This window comes from Tiliqua scincoides, chromosome 10 (assembly GCF_035046505.1).
Source record: "Tiliqua scincoides isolate rTilSci1 chromosome 10, rTilSci1.hap2, whole genome shotgun sequence".
Taxonomy (NCBI): domain Eukaryota; kingdom Metazoa; phylum Chordata; class Lepidosauria; order Squamata; family Scincidae; genus Tiliqua; species Tiliqua scincoides.
Genome location: NC_089830.1, coordinates 2,733,507 through 2,752,558, shown reverse-complemented (window position 1 = coordinate 2,752,558; position 19,052 = coordinate 2,733,507). Strand labels below are relative to the sequence as shown.

Here is a 19,052-nt window from a genome sequence, read left to right as displayed (position 1 = left end):
AGGAAAACCACAAGCCCAAATTTGCATTTTACAGGGATTTACTCTGAACAAAGGCTTGCAGGGATTTAGCCCTGAAATCTGTTGGCTCAGTCTCAGGAGCCTTTAAACACCAGAACTCAGCATTAGAATACGTAAAGAACAAAGACAGGTCCTCTGAGGAAATGCACTCTACATCTATCTTATAGTTGGGGAAAGCCCAGTCAATATCTGTCCTTACTGTACAGGTTACAAGGTGCAGTTTCCCTGAGGAAGAAGGCACCTGAGCAGGGATATGATGGAGACATAAAAAATTATGCAGGGAATGGATAGAGTGGATATTCTTTTCTCTCTAGCACAATACCAGAACCAGGAAACATCCACTAAAATCGAATGGCGGGAGAGTTAGAACAGACAAAAGGAAACATTTCTTTACACAGTGTGTTAATAATCCGTGGAACTCCTTGCCATAGGATGTAGTGCTGGCAACTGGTCTAGATACCTTTAAAAGGGGATTGGACAGTTTTATGGAGAAAATATCAATCACAGGTTACAAACCGTGATGGGTATGTACAACTTCCTGGTGCTAGAAATAGGCTACCTCAGAATGCCAGTTGCTAAGGGAGTGGCACATGAAGGACATGAAGGGCACTGTTGTCTTCGATGGCTCCACATCAGACCCCTTTGACATTCGAAGTGGCGTGAAGCAGGGCTGTGTTCTTGCACCAACCTTGTTTGGGATTTTCTTCGCTGTCATGCTGAAGCAGGCCTTTGGAACTGCAACAGAAGGCATCTATCTCCGGACCAGATCTGACAGAAAGCTCTTCAACCTCTCCAGACTGAGAGCAAAGTCCAAAGTCCAGCTGAAATGTCTGCGTGACTTCCTCTTTGCCGACGATGCAGCTGTCACTGCCCACTCTGCCAAAGATCTCCAGCAGCTCATGGATCGTTTTAGGAAGGCCTGCCAAGATTTTGGACTGACGATCAGCTTAAAGAAAACATAGGACATGGTTCAGGATGTGGACTCACCTCCCAGCATTACAATCTCTGCGCATGAACTGGAGGTTGTCCATGACTTTGTGTACCTTGGCTCAACGATCTCCGACACTCTTTCTCTCAATACCGAGCTAAACAAACGCGTCGGTAAAGCAGCTACCACGTTTTCCAGACTCACAAAGAGAGTCTGGTCCAACAAGAAGCTGACGGAACATACCAAGATCCAGGTCTACAGAGCTTGCATCCTGGGTACACTTCTGTACTGCAGCGAGTCATGGACTCTCCGCTCACAACAGGAGAGGAAACTGAACGCTTTCCACATGCGCTGCCTCCGACGCATTCTCGGCATCACCTGGCAGGACAAAGTTCCTAACAACACAGTCCTGGAACATGCTGGAATCCCTAGCATGTATGCACTGCTGAAACAGAGACGCCTGCGTTGGCTCGGTCATGTCGTGAGAATGCATGATGGCTGGATCCGAAAGGATCTCCTCTATGGAGAACTTGTGCAAGGAAAGCGCCCTACAGGTAGACCACAGCTGCGATACAAGGACATCTGCAAGAGGGATCTGAAGGCCTTAGGAATGGACCTCAACAAGTGGGAAACCCTGGCCTCTGAGCGGCCCGCTTGGAGGCAGGCTGTGCAGCATGGCCTTTCCCAGTTTGAAGAGACACTTGGCCAACAGTCTGAGGCAAAGAGGCAAAGAAGGAAGGCCCCTAGCCAGGGAGACAGACTGGGGACAGACTGCACTTGCTCCCAGTGTGGAAGGGATTGTCACTCCTGGATTGGCCTTTTCAGCCACACTAGACGCTGTGCCAGAACCACCTTTCAGAGCGCGATACCATAGTCTTTCGAGACTGAAGGTTGCCAATATATAAGGGAGTGGCAACAGGATGCCTATGGGCCCAATCCTATCCAATTTTCCAATGCCGATGCAACTGTGCCAATGGGATGTGCACTGCATCTTGTAGTGGGCAGCAGTCACAGAGGCCTCCTTTACGGGAACATTTGTTCCTTTACCTTGCATTGTGGCTGCAACGGTGCTGAAAAATTGGATAGGATTGGGCCCTAAGGTTGCAATCCTAACCACACTTTCCTGAGAGTAAGCCTCATTGAACAAAATAGGACTTACTTCTGAGTAGACCTGGTTAGGCTTGTGCCCTAAATTGATGATGTCACTCCCAGCCATGACATCACTTCCAGGTTAGCAACATTGCTACTGGTGGGTCCCGACAGGGCGGTCATTCTAAAAAGTGAGTCCCAGTGCAAAACGTTTGAGAAACCCTAGGCTAGGCTTTGACCCCCCATACATACATACATGTATATAAACATGCATACAATAAAGTATTTTTCCATATAAATTTCTTTTCAGCCATGATGAATGAAACGTGCCTGGCAGCAATCCCAGCAATGCACAGAGAGGCCATTATGGGACTGCTCCCCAGCAGAGCCATATGCAAGGCACATTCAGCCTGGACCACCTGGGGAACCACGTGCCCCCCCTTCCCGCGAGCCTGCCGCAGAGCTCCTTTCTACGAGCGCAGCTCTGATTGGCCCGATCCGAAGGCAGGCCACGCCTTCTGCTGCCCAAACGCTCCAATCAGAGCAGAGGTATGTTGAGCTTCAGGTTTAAGTGCCTGTTGGCCAACCTACACGTCATTCTTTTTTTGCCCCGCCTCCTCGCCTGGAGGCAGGGCAACGGCAAGGCGGGACTTTACCTTGGTTTGCAGGGCGAAGGCGGGGCTTGAGCAGCGATTGACCGGCTGTGCCGTCAGTCGTGACGCGCGGCGCCGCCACTGGGCGAGAGGGCGAGAGGGGGCGGCGCAGGAGGCTATATAAGGACGAGACAAAGGCCGCGTCGAGACCGTTTCTTTCCTCAGCGGCGGGCGCCATTTTGCGCGCGCTGCACTGTCGACCGCCACCATTTTCGCCATGTCGAGGGACCGCTTCCGCAGCCGGGGCGGCGGCGGGGGCGCCGGCGGCTTCCACCGGCGCGGGGGCGGCGGAGGCCGCGGCGGCCTGCCGGGCAACCACGACTTCCGCTCGCCGCCGCCGGGCATGGCCGGCGGGCTGGGCCAGCCCCGCGGCGGCCACCACCACATCAGCGGCGGCGGCGCAGGCCTCGGAGGCCCCGCGAAGCCCGAGCCCAGCAAGCCGCCCAGCTCGGCCACCACACCGCCCAGCGCGGCGCCGGCCTCGGCTCCGCCCGCCGCGGCCCCCCCGCAGAACCAGAGCGGCCCGCCGCCCGCCGCCTCCTCCGCCGCCACTCCCAGCCCGGCCTCCGCGCCCGCCGCCGCCGCCTCCTCGTCGGGCCGCGGCGGCGGTGGCGGCGCCGGGCCGGAGCAGCAGCAGCAGCAGGCGCCGCCGCCCACCCAGAGCCCCAGCCTGGGCGGCTCCAAGAAGGGCCCCGGCCCGTCCCCCGGTGGCGGCGGCGGCGGCCTGAAGGGAGGCCCCCCGCCGGGCGCTAAGGGCGGCGGTCCCGGGCAGCACCGCGGCGGCGGCGAGAGGCGGAGCGGGCCGGGCCAGCACCCGCCGCATCACCAGCAGCAACAGCCGCAGCAGACGCAGCACCAGGGCCCCGGCGGCGAGAAGATGTCGGACGCCGAGGTGAGCGCAGGGCACAAGATGGCGGCGGGGCTCGTGGCGCGCCGCGCTCCCGGCGCCATCTTGGCGGCGGGGACTGCGCATGCGCGGGGGAAAGGGGACTCGAGTGGGAGGGGCTGTGTTCCCTGGTGACGTCGCAATCAAGGAGCCACGCCCCCAGCTGTGCACCTGACCAGTCAGGGGTGTCCTAACCCGTTCCCTAAAGAGGGCCCGAGTTAAAATCCGTGGTGCCTGCTGAGGGCCGGTATGACGTCATCAGGCAGAAAGTGGCGTCATTACCACTCAATCCATGCAGAGAGTGCTGGCACTGAAGTTGGTGGTGCCTGCTGAGGACTGGGAGTGACCATAAGCTGCAAACGATGTCATCTCGCTCCCTAAAGGTGGCCTAGGTTAAAATTTTGGGTGCCCGCTGAGGGCCGGAAGTGATGTCATTTAAGGAAAAGGTGATGTCATCAAAAGTGATGTTATTAAGGCCCCTCTCCTACAGAGGGCCAGAGCAGTTTGAGGGCCGTAGTTAACATTCATGGTGCCTGCTGAGGGCTGGGAGTGACCTCACGTAAGCTGGAAGCAATGTCATCTTGCTCCCTACAGATGGCCTAGGTTAAAATTTGGGGTGCCTGCAAAGGGCCTGAAGTGACATCATTTAAACAGAAAGTGATGGAATTGAGACTCGTGCACTACAGAGGGCCGGAGTTAAAGTTTGTGGTGCCTGCTGAGGGCTGTAAGAGACCTCATTAAGCAGAAAGTTATGTCATCTTGCTCCTTACACGTGGCCTATGTTAAAATTTGGGGTGTCTGCTGAGGGCCAGAAGTGACATCATTGAATCCAGGGGCATCAAACCCGTTTCATACAGAGGGCTGAAGTTAGCATTCAGGGCTTCTGCTGAGGGCTGGAAGTGATGTCATTAAGGAGAAAGTGACATCATTAAACAGCTAATGGCCAGAAGCCAGACCTTGTTCTCATATAGAAACTCATTTACTGCAAATTTATACAGGTATTTATAATTTCTCCTCAGACTTTATGACAGAGAGAAATGACAAATGACAGAAGAGAAAACACGCAAATCTTGATCATATTTCAAGATTTGGGAAAGTCCAATTTTCATGTTGGTTGCCATTTCAGTGGTAACACCTCAGCAGCTGAGAACCTGAGGGCCGGATAAACATGTGGCCCCTGGGCCTTATATTTGACACCCCTGATTTAAGCAGAAAGTGATGTCATCGAGACTCATCCCCTATAGGGGGCCAGAGTAGTTTGAGGGCCGGAGTTAAAATTTGTGGTGTCTTCTGAGGACCAGAAGTGACATCATTTAAGCAGAAAGTGATGTCATTGAAACGCCTTCCCAACAGAAGGCTGGAGTTAAAATTTGTGGCACCTGCTGAGGGCTGGAAGTGATGTCACTAAGCAGATGAGAGCCAGACATAAGAAACACTTTGATCTCACATAGCAACTCTGTAAGTTGGCTGTAAACAGCAGTAGAGAAAAGGTCCAGGTCTTGTTCGTATTTTCAAGATATGAGAGAGCCCAATTAGCAAGCTGGGAGAGCCCAGTTATGGGGGGAGCAGATAAACTGATTTCTGGGTCTGCATTCGGCTTGCAGGCGTTGTTTGACACCCCTGCATTAGGTCTTCTGTTCCTATGTTAACCGCGTGGGTCCACAAGCGCTGTGTGAAACAGGTTGAATGTCCCTTATCCAGATCACTTAGGATGAAGGTCTCTGGGTTCTGGATCTGTCTGGATTTCAGAAATATTGACTAAATACGTATAATGATAAATGCTTCCTCTTGCTCTTTTCACTTTTACCCCAGAGATGTCTGCTGATCTCTTGGACGTTTTTTAACAGTGTCTGTACAGGTTCACACCACAGAATAGAGAACAGAATTTATAGCCTCTGTCTGCACTGTATGTGAGAATGAGCACAAGACCTTCTAGTGTTTGCACTATAGAAAGTTAAAAAAAAAAGTATTGGACAAAAATGTCCAGATTTGGCAGTAGTCTGGATTTTGGATGACCGGATAATCTACCTGTGCTGGATTACCTGGTTGGGGGGGAGGGGAAGAATCTTGTCAATAGTGTTGAAAAACAAATGATAGTTGAAAATAACCTACTTAGCATTGCAATCTGATAAACTGTGAAAAAGAAAAGCTACATTTTAAAGGTTGCATAGTTTGATTATCTGAAATCTGTACTATTCAGAAATCCAGACATTTTTGTCCAATGTCCCATACAGATATGGTTGTAAAATGTCAAAAAGGGCAGCAGACATCCTTTGGTTAACTGAAATGAGCAAGAGGAAGAATTTTGCACTGTATGTATACAATTATTTGCATATCCAGACACCTTCCTGTCCAAACAGTCCAGATAAGGGATACTCACTCTAACATCAAAGAATGGAATTGTTCACTTAACAGGAATCACAGCCCTTGCTTGATTATGTCTGTGTGAGTCATCTCCATCATGCAAACTCCCTATCAAAATTTACTCTAGCCAGTTTGGGAGTGGGTAGGGGAAAGAACCCTGGCAATTGTCTTGGAAAATAAACCACAGGAAATCCCACCACAAGTATTAGGGTGGGATTTGCAGTTTGGCATCTGTGACAGCAAGTAAGCAAACATGGAATTCCCTGCTACAAATGGATCTTTTTCCCCATTCAAAAAAAAAGGGAAATAGGGCACATGGAGCAAGGAACTCCATGCAGTTTTTCATGCAGTTTTTGCCATTGAATTGACAGTTCTGCTTTGAAAATGTATTGGTGCTTCAGAGGGGTGATTTTCAGCAAAAAGGGGTAATATCAGTTTGAGTTAATTGGAATAAGTTCATTCTTCTGTCTGTATTCTGAACTTCAGAATAAAAACAAGAGAAGGAATGAACTTGCAATGCACCCCAGTTCCATTTGATATTGCTCCCTTTATGCTCACTGTTTAAAGGAAGGAGTTGCTTCTGGTAGTAAGCATTCTCTGCAGTACACAGCTTAAGTGATCATGTAGTTTTACAAGCCACATAAAAACATTAAAGTTAGGGGATGAGACTAGTGCTTGTTTTGGCTCTTTTGGGGAAGAAGGAGGGGCAGGAAAGAGACAAACAGTCTTGTAAGAGGGCTTAAAGCTGATGATAAAGAGCTTTGACATATTGAAGTCCTCCATAGATTTATTGTTGATAAGCTCTTTATTGTGCACAGTTTCTTTAGAGCAGGGGTGCTCACACTTTTTTGGCTCGAGAGCTACTTTGAAACCCAGCAAGGCCCGGAGATCTACCAGAGTTTTTTTACAATGTTTGTGCCATCATAACATATAACATTTATGTGTACAATGTATGTTGGTGTACCTTGCATAACCGCATGAGCCAGTATTGCACAACACAACATAATTAACTATAAACATTTTTTGTAATTACTTGAGTTTACTTTGACTTGCACTGAAGTGAATCAGCCAAGGATGCATAGTCGGACAGTAGCTGCTGACAGCCAGCTTCAAGCACACTTCCAAATGTTCATTAGTCATGGTGGAACTGGTGAACTTGGACTTAAAGGTCTTCATGTAGGAAAAGGCTGACTCACATAAATAAGTGGAGCCCTTCCTGTCAGGTGCTCTTATATTCCTGAGGGCCCTATTGCCTTCAAGTGGCTGCAGCTGTGCAGCACACTCTGCTGGATGCCCAGGCCTTACCCTTAAAGGGGCCACTGCTGACACCACATCTACCTTCCCATCAGATCTTCCTCGATTCCAATACAAGTGGGGGGGGGGAGCAGATCTCTATACAGACCAGTGCAAAAACAAGGGAAAGGTGTGAGGGAGGGAAGATCTCTATATAGGCATCACAGCAAGACCAGTGCAAAACCCCTTGCACACAGAACCAACAGATGGAAGTGGGGGGGGGGAGATCTCCATACATACCAGTGCAAAAGCAGGGGAAAGGTGTGGGGGAGGGAAGATCTCTGTATAGACATCACAGCAAGACCAGTGCAAAACCCCTTGCACACAGAACCAACAGATGGAAGTGGGGGGGGGCAGATCTCCATACATACCAGTGCAAAAGCAGGGGAAAGGTGTGGGGGAGGGAAGATCTCTGTATAGACATCACAGCAAGACCAGTGCAAAACCCCTTGCAGACAGAACCAACAGATGGAAGTGGGGGGGCGGGCAGATCTCCATACATACCAGTGCAAAAGCAGGGGAAAGGTGTGGGGGAGGGAAGATCTCTGTATAGACATCACAGCAAGACCAGTACAAAACCCCTTGCACACAGAACCAACAGATGGAAGTGGGGGGGGCAGATCTCCATACATACCAGTGCAAAAACAGGGGAAAGGTAAGTCATCCCCAGGCGTGGACGGGAGAGAAGCCTGCCAGCGGCTCCTCTCCAGGACTACTCACGAGTCAGCCCCAGTAGACTACTCACTCCCAGGGAGCTCACTCCCAGGGATGCTTCACTCCCAGGGCGGGGCTCACTCCCAATAATGCGTTTTGCCTGGCGATCGACTGGTAGATCGGGATAGACTTATTGAGCACCCCTATTTTAGAGTCTCCTCCCCAAGGGATTTACAATAAGCAATACATTTTACAGTACACTCTTACTATAAGCAAGCTTGTGCAAGTAGATGGACTGGCCTAAGGGCATTTGGTGAGTTTAATTGGTGGTTAGGAATTTAAGCCCAGGTTTTGTTGAGTCCTGACATCCTAACAGCTTTATCATGCTAGCGCTTTTACTGTGATCGAAACTTGTCAGTAGAGTCTGCTTCATCAAATGGAAGCTTATTTTCGTGAATAATGTTGGTTTTCATTCTTAAAAGTTAACAGATGGGCTGGAGTCTGCTTCATCAGATTCGCCTAGTTCCTCATGTTCTGGTCCACAACTTATGCCTCATTAAATCTGTTTTTTATGGTGAAGCAAGACTTATGTGCATGTGTTGTACTATATTGTTTACAGTGGTTTTTCTTGAATTTGTAAGGGGGGTTTCAGTAAAGGGTGTTAAAGTGTGTGGTCTTGGTTATCTAAGGAGACTTTGGGATGGCTGGGGGAGAAGAAAGGGTCTTAAGAGCCATGAGAGTGTGAGAAAGGGTTATTTTGGCAAGAGGAATATGTTAGAAGCATTGGAAAGGAAATGTTAAGGGGGACTGCAGAAGAAACTCATGGAACATACCCAGTGTGCGTATGGTAGGTAGGATGGGAGATTGTGAGGTCTCAGTGGTCATACATTTCCTTCTGAGACTCAGAAGTAGCATCCAGCAATTTTGCAGATGGTCCAGAAGGCTCATCTTGAATAGTTAATCTGATAACATTTGGCTGTAGAGTATTTTTACTTGCCCCAGGTTGGCTGGTGAAAGTGAGGCTTGTATAGATGATCTCATGCTTTGGTTTTGGTTTTGGTGTTTAGACATCTAAGTCTGTTGAACTCCAAATGTTAGAGTTGCAAGTTTGGTTGTATGAAGGCACTGGGCAATGACATAGTTTTTAAATGGCATATTGATGGACTGGTCTTGTGTTTTGTGGCCTTTGATTTGAAGGTTCAAATTACAGACGTGTCAGAGTAATATATGAACTATGTGCAGAGGCTTGGAGAGTGTGAAGTAGGCAAGGCTTGAAGGCTTGGTACAAAAGCAAGTTTATAAAGCAAGTACACATGCCCAGAAGGCATGTTGATGCTACTTGGGCTTTGGAATACTAATTGTTAGCAGAGGTGTTGCATAAAATTTTCTTGGGGTGAAACTTACTGTATATACAAATGGATTATGTGATACTGGACAACAAATACATGCACTCAAAATTAGTCATTCCTTACAGATTCTGAGGTGCTGGACGCGAATATGACAAGGAAAATGCAAAATCGGCTATGGTTTCACAATAGACAGTTTATAGACATATACTGGTAAATGGCCACTTGTCCCACCACCTATGTATGCATTGCATTAGGTTTCATTGCCATTTTTGTGTTCAGTACATCAAAATTAGTGAAAAGTAACTACTGTATTTTCATTTCAGAGGCAAATTGTGTGATGTCCAGTGTTATGGGAGTCTGATTTTGTGATTGGAGAATATGCAAGTCTTAATGATTGACTGTAAATCAATTTGTTAGGAATGTATAATATTATAAGGGGAAAACAAGTACAGATAATTTTTTAAGTATGTCAATACATTGGGGTGGGTGGGTAGAAGACCTTTTGGAGTAATGAATAACACTATAAAGAAGTACAATTTGAGAACAGTTATGGGATGAGAGGTAGCGCTGGAAGAACCAGTGTAGTGTTCGATGTTGGAACCTCCTGGTCCAGGCTGAAGTCCTTGCTCAACCATGATGCCCACTGGGTGATCTTTGGTTAGTTGCAGACTTTCAACCCAAGCTACCTCACAGGGAGGTTGTGAGGATAAAAAGGGAGGGGTACAGTCCATATATGCCACCCTGAGCTTGGAGGAAGGGTGGTAGAAAAATGTACTGCATAAATAAGCTTCATTATTACTTAGAACAACACTGTTGTGCTGTTTCTGGAAGCAGATGTTTGTTTCCACCAATATGGGAAAACATTTTCCAATTAGATGCGTGCAGTAGCTTTTAAGCATGTATATGATAAGAGGGGATTCATATCAGAGTGATGGGAGACAAAATAAGAGGTAATGAATGTTGTTTGGTAGAAAAGTGTTGGAGTGGCTCATCCCTTAAAGGGGCAGTGTGGTTTTCTTAACAGCTATTACATAGTAAGTAGTGTATGGAAGGTGGTTGATATCTTTTGGAGTAATGAACAAGAGTCTTGGCTCTTGGTTGGTGTGCTAGCCTTGTAGTATTGCTCTGCACGTCATGAAGTGCTGCAGGTGTGACCTCACATGTATTAGGAGGGAAGGGTGTCAAAAGCAAGTAATTGAATGCGTTTTAGAGTGCATTTTAGTATCATACTTGCTGTTTTTATTTGCAAAATCAGAATTGTAGGCATTAAGTACTATTAATTGTTTTTAGGGTTTTAAAGCCAATCTGTCACTTCTGAGACGTCCTGGAGAGAAGACCTACACTCAGCGTTGCCGTCTCTTTGTTGGAAATTTGCCAGCTGATATTACAGAGGATGAATTTAAGAGATTATTTGCTAAATATGGTGAACCTGGTGAAGTTTTTATCAACAAAGGAAAAGGCTTTGGCTTTATTAAACTGGTAAGCATCTTTCTGCAGATTTTTCAGTACGTGCCGTTTGAAGCTTAAGATGCTCTAACAGTTCTGGTTCTGCCCACAGGAATCGCGAGCTCTGGCTGAAATTGCAAAAGCAGAGCTTGATGACACTCCTATGAGAGGAAGACAGCTCCGTGTACGTTTTGCCACGCATGCTGCTGCACTTTCTGTGCGTAATCTTTCCCCGTACGTATCCAACGAGTTGCTGGAGGAGGCCTTCTCTCAGTTTGGTCCAATTGAAAGAGCTATTGTGATTGTCGATGATCGTGGCAGATCAACAGGGAAGGGCATTGTTGAATTCGCATCGAAACCAGCAGCACGGAAAGCATTTGAGCGTTGCACTGAAGGTGTCTTTTTACTGACAACGTAAGTGAGCGTAACCCTTTAGAGAAGTTTTCATTATTATGTGGCATAAAGTGTTCAGATATCTGATTTTATATGCTGGGGTTTAAAGTGAGTGGAACGTCTTCTGCTTTATTTAGTACCCCCAGACCAGTTATTGTGGAGCCACTTGAGCAGCTGGATGATGAAGATGGTCTCCCAGAAAAGCTGGCTCAGAAGAATCCAATGTATCAAAAGTAAGTATAGTAACATCTATACTTATATGACCAACATGCAGACTTTGTTTTTGTTTGTACAGTATTACTGCTCTTGCTTGAAGAAAATGTCATTCTCCATTAAAGTGGTGCATGCCAGTTAATTTAAGTGTGAATTTTGCAGTGAGGGGAACTCTATCTAGATAATGTGGTTTGTTCCCTTTTATTGTGAGACTGGAAGGAACTTTTTTCTCTCAGAACAAATGGGCAATCCTCAAGTATTGATACGTGATAGATTTGAAATTCTTGGGTTTTCATGCTTGTGTGTTTCCATGTATACCTGTGAAACTTTGTTAGAGTTCATTGACGTCTTCGTCAACACTGCTGATGATCATTTTGGCAAAGAGGATGTAGTGACAATATTGATGGGATGTTCAATTGGCTTTCTAGGGAGAGAGAAACTCCTCCGCGTTTTGCACAGCCTGGAAGTTTTGAATACGAATACTCTCAGCGGTGGAAATCTTTGGATGAAATGGAGAAGCAGCAAAGAGATCAGGTGGAAAAAAACATGAAAGATGCCAAGGACAAACTGGAAAGCGAAATGGAAGATGCCTATCATGAGCATCAGGCAAACCTCTTGCGTCAGGGTATGGCGAGGATCTCTGGCTAGTCTTTGTTCTTTTCAGCTGTTACTTGATGACACCCATCTTTTCTTAAAACCTTTCCTGCTTCTATATTCCTTTCTTATTCTTTCCTAATCATGTTAGGGTTCAATCCTAAATTACGTTGCACTGTGCCAAATACTGCAGACTTTTGTTTAAATTAACTGGGTGTTTTTATTGTTTAAGTAGTTCTAGATTAACCAAGATACTGCAACTCGGTATGTGGCACGTAGTGATTGCAGAGGTGCTGTGAGGTCATAACTTTTCAGCCATTCTGCCTAGAACATGGGCTTAGATTGTTGTTGCGTGTACAAATAGAAAATGTGAATAGTCAGAGCATCAATAATAGGAAGTTCATAACTGATTGCTTAGTGTACATTTGGGATTTACGTCATGAAACAAAAGTTTTTGTGAGCTCAACATCACTTTTGTTAGTCATGGCTATGAAACTTCATAGATGTTATTTTAAAAGATCTGTTTGCACTTTGGACAATGGATAAGATTAGAGATGTAAACTTAATAAGAAATTAATTTAAGACAACTGTCATGGTTCAACAACTTTTCAGATCTCATGAGGCGACAGGAAGAATTGAGACGTATGGAAGAGCTTCACAATCAAGAGATGCAGAAACGCAAAGAAATACAGTTGAGGTAAGTTGTGTCCTTATGTGTCTTTGTTGCTGCTTATGTCTTGACTTTATCAAAGTACTGCTGTTAAACTGCTTGTGTAAATCATGGTCTGATTATCTTAAGTCTTGTACAATTATAAGAGACTTAGTTAGCTTCTAGTGACAGCAATAAAAACTGAAACCATAAATGTAATTACTGAACCGGTTTTGTGCTCCTGTCCTCAGATTTGGTAGTCTGAAATCTAATGAATAATCTGAATTCTTAGGCAGGAAGAAGAGCGTCGTAGGCGGGAAGAGGAAATGATGCTCCGTCAACGTGAAATGGAAGAACAAATGAGAAGACAGAGAGAAGAAAGTTACAGTAGAATGGGTTACATGGACCCTGTAAGTCAGGGCTGGAAGAATCCCACTAATCTGGTTACCCAGGTGCCTGCATCTCATGTTGATCCCTTAGAAATCAAAATACTTCTGAATTCTATCTTTGGACCTTCAAAAATACCCTTTCAGTTGTGCTGTGTATGCAAATGACATGGTGGGATGCAGTGAATTGGCAACAGTGTGTGTGGAGTCTATACCTTATCTGTATTGATTTGTGTATTGGGAATATCTGGTCCTGAAGTGACTGGCTTGTTCTTAAAACTCTGCTTTTGCTTTTACAGAGGGAGAGAGACATGAGAATGGGTGGTACCAGCACAATGAACATGGGAGGTAGGAAGCTTCTGCTTAATAGCCATCGTTGTGTAAAAGTTGAACTTGCCCTTCCTATAACTGTTTGTGATTCTTCATCAGATCCCTATGGCACAGCTGCTCAGAAATTCCCACCCATAGGGGGTGGTACTGGTCTTGGCTATGAAACCAGCCCTGGAGTTGGACAAGCATCTATGAGTGGATCCATGATGGGAAGCGATATGGTAATGTATCCTGTGACCGCTTGACTTTGATTCCAGATTAACCTTTATTAAATTCTTACCTGTTTTTATCCTAGATGACGAACGTACACACCGAGTTAGGCTTCCCTTTTCCATCAGTGTGCATAATGTAATAGTAAGGTCTTGTTGGGCAGTGTAAAACTAGGCCTGGTCTTTACCAATATGGTGACAGGTCTGCTTAGATACTTTTCCTGTGAATGTTAGCAGTCCTTCTGTGGCAAGTTGGGCTTGGAACTCTTTGGTTAAACTTGGAAGGAATTCTACTAATTCTCTAAGTTTATATGTTTGAAAAAAGCACATGTTCTTGTAGTTGAGTTAGCTTAATGAGCAGAAGTGGTCTTCTGAACTTGAGTTAACTGTGGCGCCTAGAAACGAAAGCTAAGCAGACAGCGACACGCTTCCAAGCCTAATTATAAGTTCAGTGCATTTTGTGAAATTCATACCCTTAGTTATTGTTAATGCAGCCGATTAGTCACAGGCAGACAGTGAGTGGTGAGTAATTAAATGGCAAGCAGTATACTGTATTGTATATGTCTGCCTTTGCCTTATACACAAAGAATTGAGAAGTAGTTCTCACTTCTAGGTAGGTTCTGATGTTCTGTGTTCCTTGATCAAGTCACTTGTTGACTATCAAAGGACAGCTGACAATTTTTTGGTCATGATGTCTAGGTGCTGCTTAAACAATATGATGTTATAGCTCCTGTACTTGTAGGCTTTGGAGAAATACTGTATTCACACGTATAGGTGTGGCATGGTCTCTTGGCCTGCTTGGAGTAATGTAATGGCAGCACTTCAGCAGTGCTGATAAATCTCTTCTGCAATCCAGATGCAGCCAGTGTTTGTGTGGTGGTGGTCTACATTCCCTGTATGGGTGCACTCTGACACAATAAAATCATGGCCAGGGGTGGGGACAAGGGTATCTGTGCATTGAGATATTAACTTACTAAAGTGAGCTACTTGTAGCTTGCATATCATTGTTTCGTATAATAAAATTCACTATTTTCAGATACTAATATTAACAGGGTGCCCTGTGCCTAGGTCATCCTGTAATTTAAGAGAGTCTGCAATTAGTAATAGGTTTCTAATGAAACTGTTTAATCTGGGTGCATGTTTTCAAAATTCACAATACATGTAATATGAAATACTTGAAAGTTTCAGTCACTTGAAATTGGCAATAGTAGAAAACTCAACTGCCTGAAGTTCTAGCAGGCAGTACTTGTACTGTAGCTCTGTATTTCCTTAGCTACAAAAGTATGTAAGCAGTCCAATATCCTCTGCGGAGATAACTTGCTCAACCTTGGTACTTGTCCTTTGGAGTTTAAATTTGTAGCCTGATGACTGAAAGCCAGTTGGAGAAAATCTGACTAGGGGGGCTTGGTCAAACATTAGGAATTCTTGATCCTTGGGGACTCTGTTATTGGATACCTATGCAAATCAGTGAAGGGCTCATGCATCCAGCTCTTATGATTAACTATTTTGTGAATTAAGCTCTCTTCTTAAATCTAGATGAGGGATGGTCAACCCGCAGCACATCACTTGCCTCTTCGTATGTAGAAAATTTTGAACGTGCTACTCTAAAGTGCAGTTGATTTTAGCAATTACCACAACAGCTAAATAGAGCCTCGGACAAGTTCAAGGGCAATATATCTCCAAGTGCCAGAAGCAAGAAATTTGGACTTTTCAAAGATCCCTTGCTGAACTGCTGATGAGGCCAGAAGGGTGGTCTGCATGGACCTTTAGTCCGCCCCAGCAGGACTTGTTCCAAAGTCAGTATAAGTTGTGTTCATTGCCTTTCTGCAGAATCCAGTCTCCTCTGCCTGCCCACCTTCTTGTCCTCAAAGATGATCTTAGCCAGGATCTCTTTGTGGTTGATTTTACTGAAGGTGGTATTTCTTCCTGGGCCACCTGGACTTTGCGGATCTGATCTCATCAGCCATCTCTGTGCTGCCCATCTCAGCTTCCCACCTCCTTCCTAGCCCACCTCTTGCTTCCTCAGCCCGCCACTGATCAGGTCTTCTTGAATAAGCTAGTGACCTGCCAGTTAGCAGAATGCAGCTCACTAGCATCTGCCCTGTTGGCCTCCTCTCCTTTTCATCATTCTTTTCCTGCCTTGCTCCCTGTTTTCCAACCTTAGCAAATCAAGCAGAATAGGCGTGTCTGCTGAAGCGTTAGAAACTTGGGTGTGCTGTGTAAGGAGTAGTAAAGAAATCAAGCAAACTGTAAGTTGCTGTGGCGCTTTCTTTGTTTAAAATTTTTCTAAATAAGGCAACTTCGTATGTGCCACTAAAAGTATCCACGTGGCATTAGTGCTGCGGGTTGCCCAACTTTGATCTAGGTCTTGGTTCATGGGAGAACACTGAATGTATGAGGCTTTCACACAGCATATTTGCATGCGTGTCTGGTTGAGGGACTCATTCGTACAGTTAGCTGGTTGAGAAGTCTTGCTGAGTGAATTGCTCTGTAGCAAGTGCATTTTTTAAGCTTTCTGTATAAAACTATAGTTCCCGGCAGACCTTGTGGCACTGGTAATATCTGAACATTTGGTACAATTATACCATGCATTGTGCCTAATAGTTCATTAAAAGAAGGAATGACAAATCAATTGGCAAGCTAACTGAAGTCTGCTTTATCGCAGCCTAGTTCAGTTTTATAGGTTCATGGGAGACTAGCAGAAGGTGCTCAGTAACTGCAAAGTTGTAGTGGACTGCTTACAAAACTTCATGAGGGTTCGGGGCCTCCAAGTCCTCCTTAGTTCAGTGGAGCGACTTAAAAGTGCAATTCTGTGCAAACAGTTCATGTTGGTTTTGTCTTGGCTAGATAAATTCATTAGGTTCATGTTCCTTGTACTTCATTACTCGTGTGTTAACTTTGTTCTCAAAGACTTTTACATTTAAGTAAGCAGACAATAGTCTTGAGTCACCACGAAAAGAGATGGTCTCATGCCATGTAACTGGTGAGTAGGCATCTGTTTTTCATGAGGTGGCTTGTGCTTCAGTGATCTGAACCCTGGCTAGGCTTACTTTGTGATGCAGTACAGATGAGCAAGTAACTGTGGCAAATCACCAGAATTCCTTTCTGAGAGAAAGTTGAAGCCTTTACTAATGCTTGCATTTTTAGCACTTTAGGTAGTATCTGTTTGCTGAAACAGGCATTTGAGAATGGATCAAGTTGGGAACATACCTCAAGGCATGTATTAAAATAAACTAATTATTAAATTACCCTTTTTTCCTTTCTATGTTCCCGGTACCTGTGGATCGACTCAATGGTGATTGTATCGACGAACGTTGACTACGGAACCTTCTAAAATATATACTTAACACACATGGACATCAACTACACTTAATGAACTGTTAATATTGTTCTGATAGCGCCCTGAGCGATTTGGGCAGGGAGGTGCGGGGCCTGTAGGTGGCCAGGGCCCTAGAGGAATGGGGCCTGGAACTCCAGCAGCTTATGGGAGGGGGAGAGAAGAATATGAAGGCCCAAACAAAAAGCCCCGTTTTTAGATGTGACCTGTAGACTTTCATTCCAGTTTGTTTTGTCTTGTTTAGACACTACTTTTTTTTAATTCTTGCATTTTAGTAAGAAAGCCACGTTTTTATGGATGTTAGAAACTTAATGACCTAGAATTTGTAAGTGGGCTGGGCAAGAAACCTAATTATGTAATGCAGTGTTCAAAACTTAGTTTTTTTGATGTATAACATCCTTACCTTGATGGCAGTGTACCGTGTGCCATTTGAATTCCCAAGTGTAAACTTTTTTTACTGTGCTTAAAATAAATAGACTAAATGTAGCAGTGATTCTTACGATAACCTTGCCTCTGCGGTTCCAAGTATACAAGGTGAAAAACTACCCTTTCCAGCGTGCAATACAGTGCTTGAAACCTAATAGTGTACGGCACACTCTGGCTTAGATGCTGCTATGCCATAACAGGTCACACTGACATGCTTGTCTGCCAACATGGAATATTGACACTAATTGGGGTTCATCCACATGAACCCTACAGGTGAAATCTTATGCTTAGAATTTGGATACTGGCATTAGTGGTCCAGGAGTTGTAGCCTAGTTAGTACCGACCTTGATTTTAAGTACTTGGGGCTTTAGTTGCCCTGTGGTAAATATAAAGTTTTCTTGCTTTGTAAAATGGTACAGAGAGCTAACTTTTTAACAGATAAGTCACAAATGAGCTGGACTTCCCCCAAAGTAAGCTGGTGGGAGAAGGGGAAGGTTTTGGCAAAGAACCTGACAATGTTGCTTGGTATCTTAAGAGCATCTCCGTTTAGGGTTCCATAAGTCATACATGGCTTGTGTCGACTGATCTCCTTTTAAAGGATTGTTCAGTGTGATTGTCCTCCCACGTAGCTTGATGTATGGAATCTGGCTGGTCTAGTTAATAGTTAACATTTAATCAAAATGACTGTGCAAAAAGTACTATGTATGGGAGGGCAGTTGTATAACTTGTAAAACCATTGGGAAACTGGATTGCAGATATGAAAATGTCCTTTGAAACTTCGGGTTAATATAAAAGCTATGCATAGCATTCTGTACTCTGTAGTAGCTTGCCAGAGGGAATGATATTTGTAGGCCTAAATACAATTTAAATTGGAAGTCTTGTATCTAGGACCACAGAGCAGAAACTCGCATTGACTCTGGTAGGGGAGGGTTGGAACTCCAATCAACTCTACTGTGTGAATTCACATGTGGAAACGTGATTTCAAGGTGTCTTGGACTCTGTACCCCGATGTGATATAAAATTCTGGGAGCAGAGTTTCCCAGGATAAAAAGTAAGATGGGTTGATCAACCTGCATGGAGACCATCCTCTGCATTTCATTCTGAATGTATTTTCGTTCAATGATTGAGTGTGACGTAGCTTTTTAACCTTCTCAATGTCTTCTGTTGGGGAAGAATGGACTCTGTAAACATTTGCAACTTGTGAACCAAACCTTGGTGCCATCAGTCTGTTAAGCACTTTGGCTATGCCAACAATGAGCACAAAGCTGTGTGCTGAGCAAAAATCTTAAATGCAAGAATGCTGGTAAGCACTGTGATCGTCGAGGCTGCTGGACCATTGCTTCTGACTTAGCTTTGAGCTATGTTCACAGAATCTTTTCAAGATGTTAGTCACTCAACCAGCTGATACAGCTGCTATATGTGAACTGTGTACAGTTCTTACACGGCACCAATGTAGAAAAAAAATGATTGTATAAAATTCAGTGTAATGTGGAAGTTTAGCTATATTGTCATTGGGTGTTTAGGGACTCAAACATTTGCAGATCATTTTCTACAGGGTGTTCACAAGGACACCCACAGTAGGGAATTCTAAGACTGATGGGTGGGACCTGTGGACGTGGACACTAATTTTCAGTTTATTTTTCAGATTACATGCCATTTTTCCTTAGGAGGCTGGCACTTATCGTAAACCATGCTCTTTTGTAGTACTGTAATCTTGAAGAGTGAAGGAGGCTGATGGTCCCATTATCTTCCTAAGGTTCATCACTTGTTTCATTCTGTCTAAAACTAGGCTGAATTTCATCTGAAACAAATAGTGAGAGCTTCAGTAGACTTAA

The 19,052-nt window shown here is 45.0% G+C and overlaps 1 protein-coding gene across 1 annotated transcript; it reads left to right on the top strand.

The window, feature by feature from the left end:
- The first annotated feature begins 2,890 nt into the window (after positions 1-2,890).
- On the top strand, positions 2,891-17,277 carry SFPQ (splicing factor proline and glutamine rich). The gene is made up of 10 exons (XM_066638190.1): positions 2,891-3,580; positions 10,525-10,713; positions 10,793-11,094; positions 11,211-11,306; positions 11,715-11,911; positions 12,493-12,577; positions 12,822-12,981; positions 13,215-13,263; positions 13,345-13,466; positions 16,853-17,277. Exons 1-10 carry the CDS (start codon positions 2,906-2,908, stop codon positions 16,988-16,990), a joined length of 2,013 nt encoding a protein of 670 aa, XP_066494287.1. The 5' UTR covers positions 2,891-2,905; the 3' UTR covers positions 16,991-17,277.
- Positions 17,278-19,052: the final 1,775 nt, after the last annotated feature.

Bases quoted from the DNA above. Each gene is read 5' to 3' on its own strand.
- SFPQ (XM_066638190.1), top strand. From the start codon at position 2,906: ATGTCGAGGGACCGCTTCCGCAGCCGGGGCGGCGGCGGGGGCGCCGGC. The intron at 11,095-11,210 runs GTAAGTGAGCGT...TGCTTTATTTAG, and splicing joins GGTGTCTTTTTACTGACAAC to TACCCCCAGACCAGTTATTG. The intron at 12,578-12,821 runs GTAAGTTGTGTC...CTGAATTCTTAG, and splicing joins CGCAAAGAAATACAGTTGAG to GCAGGAAGAAGAGCGTCGTA.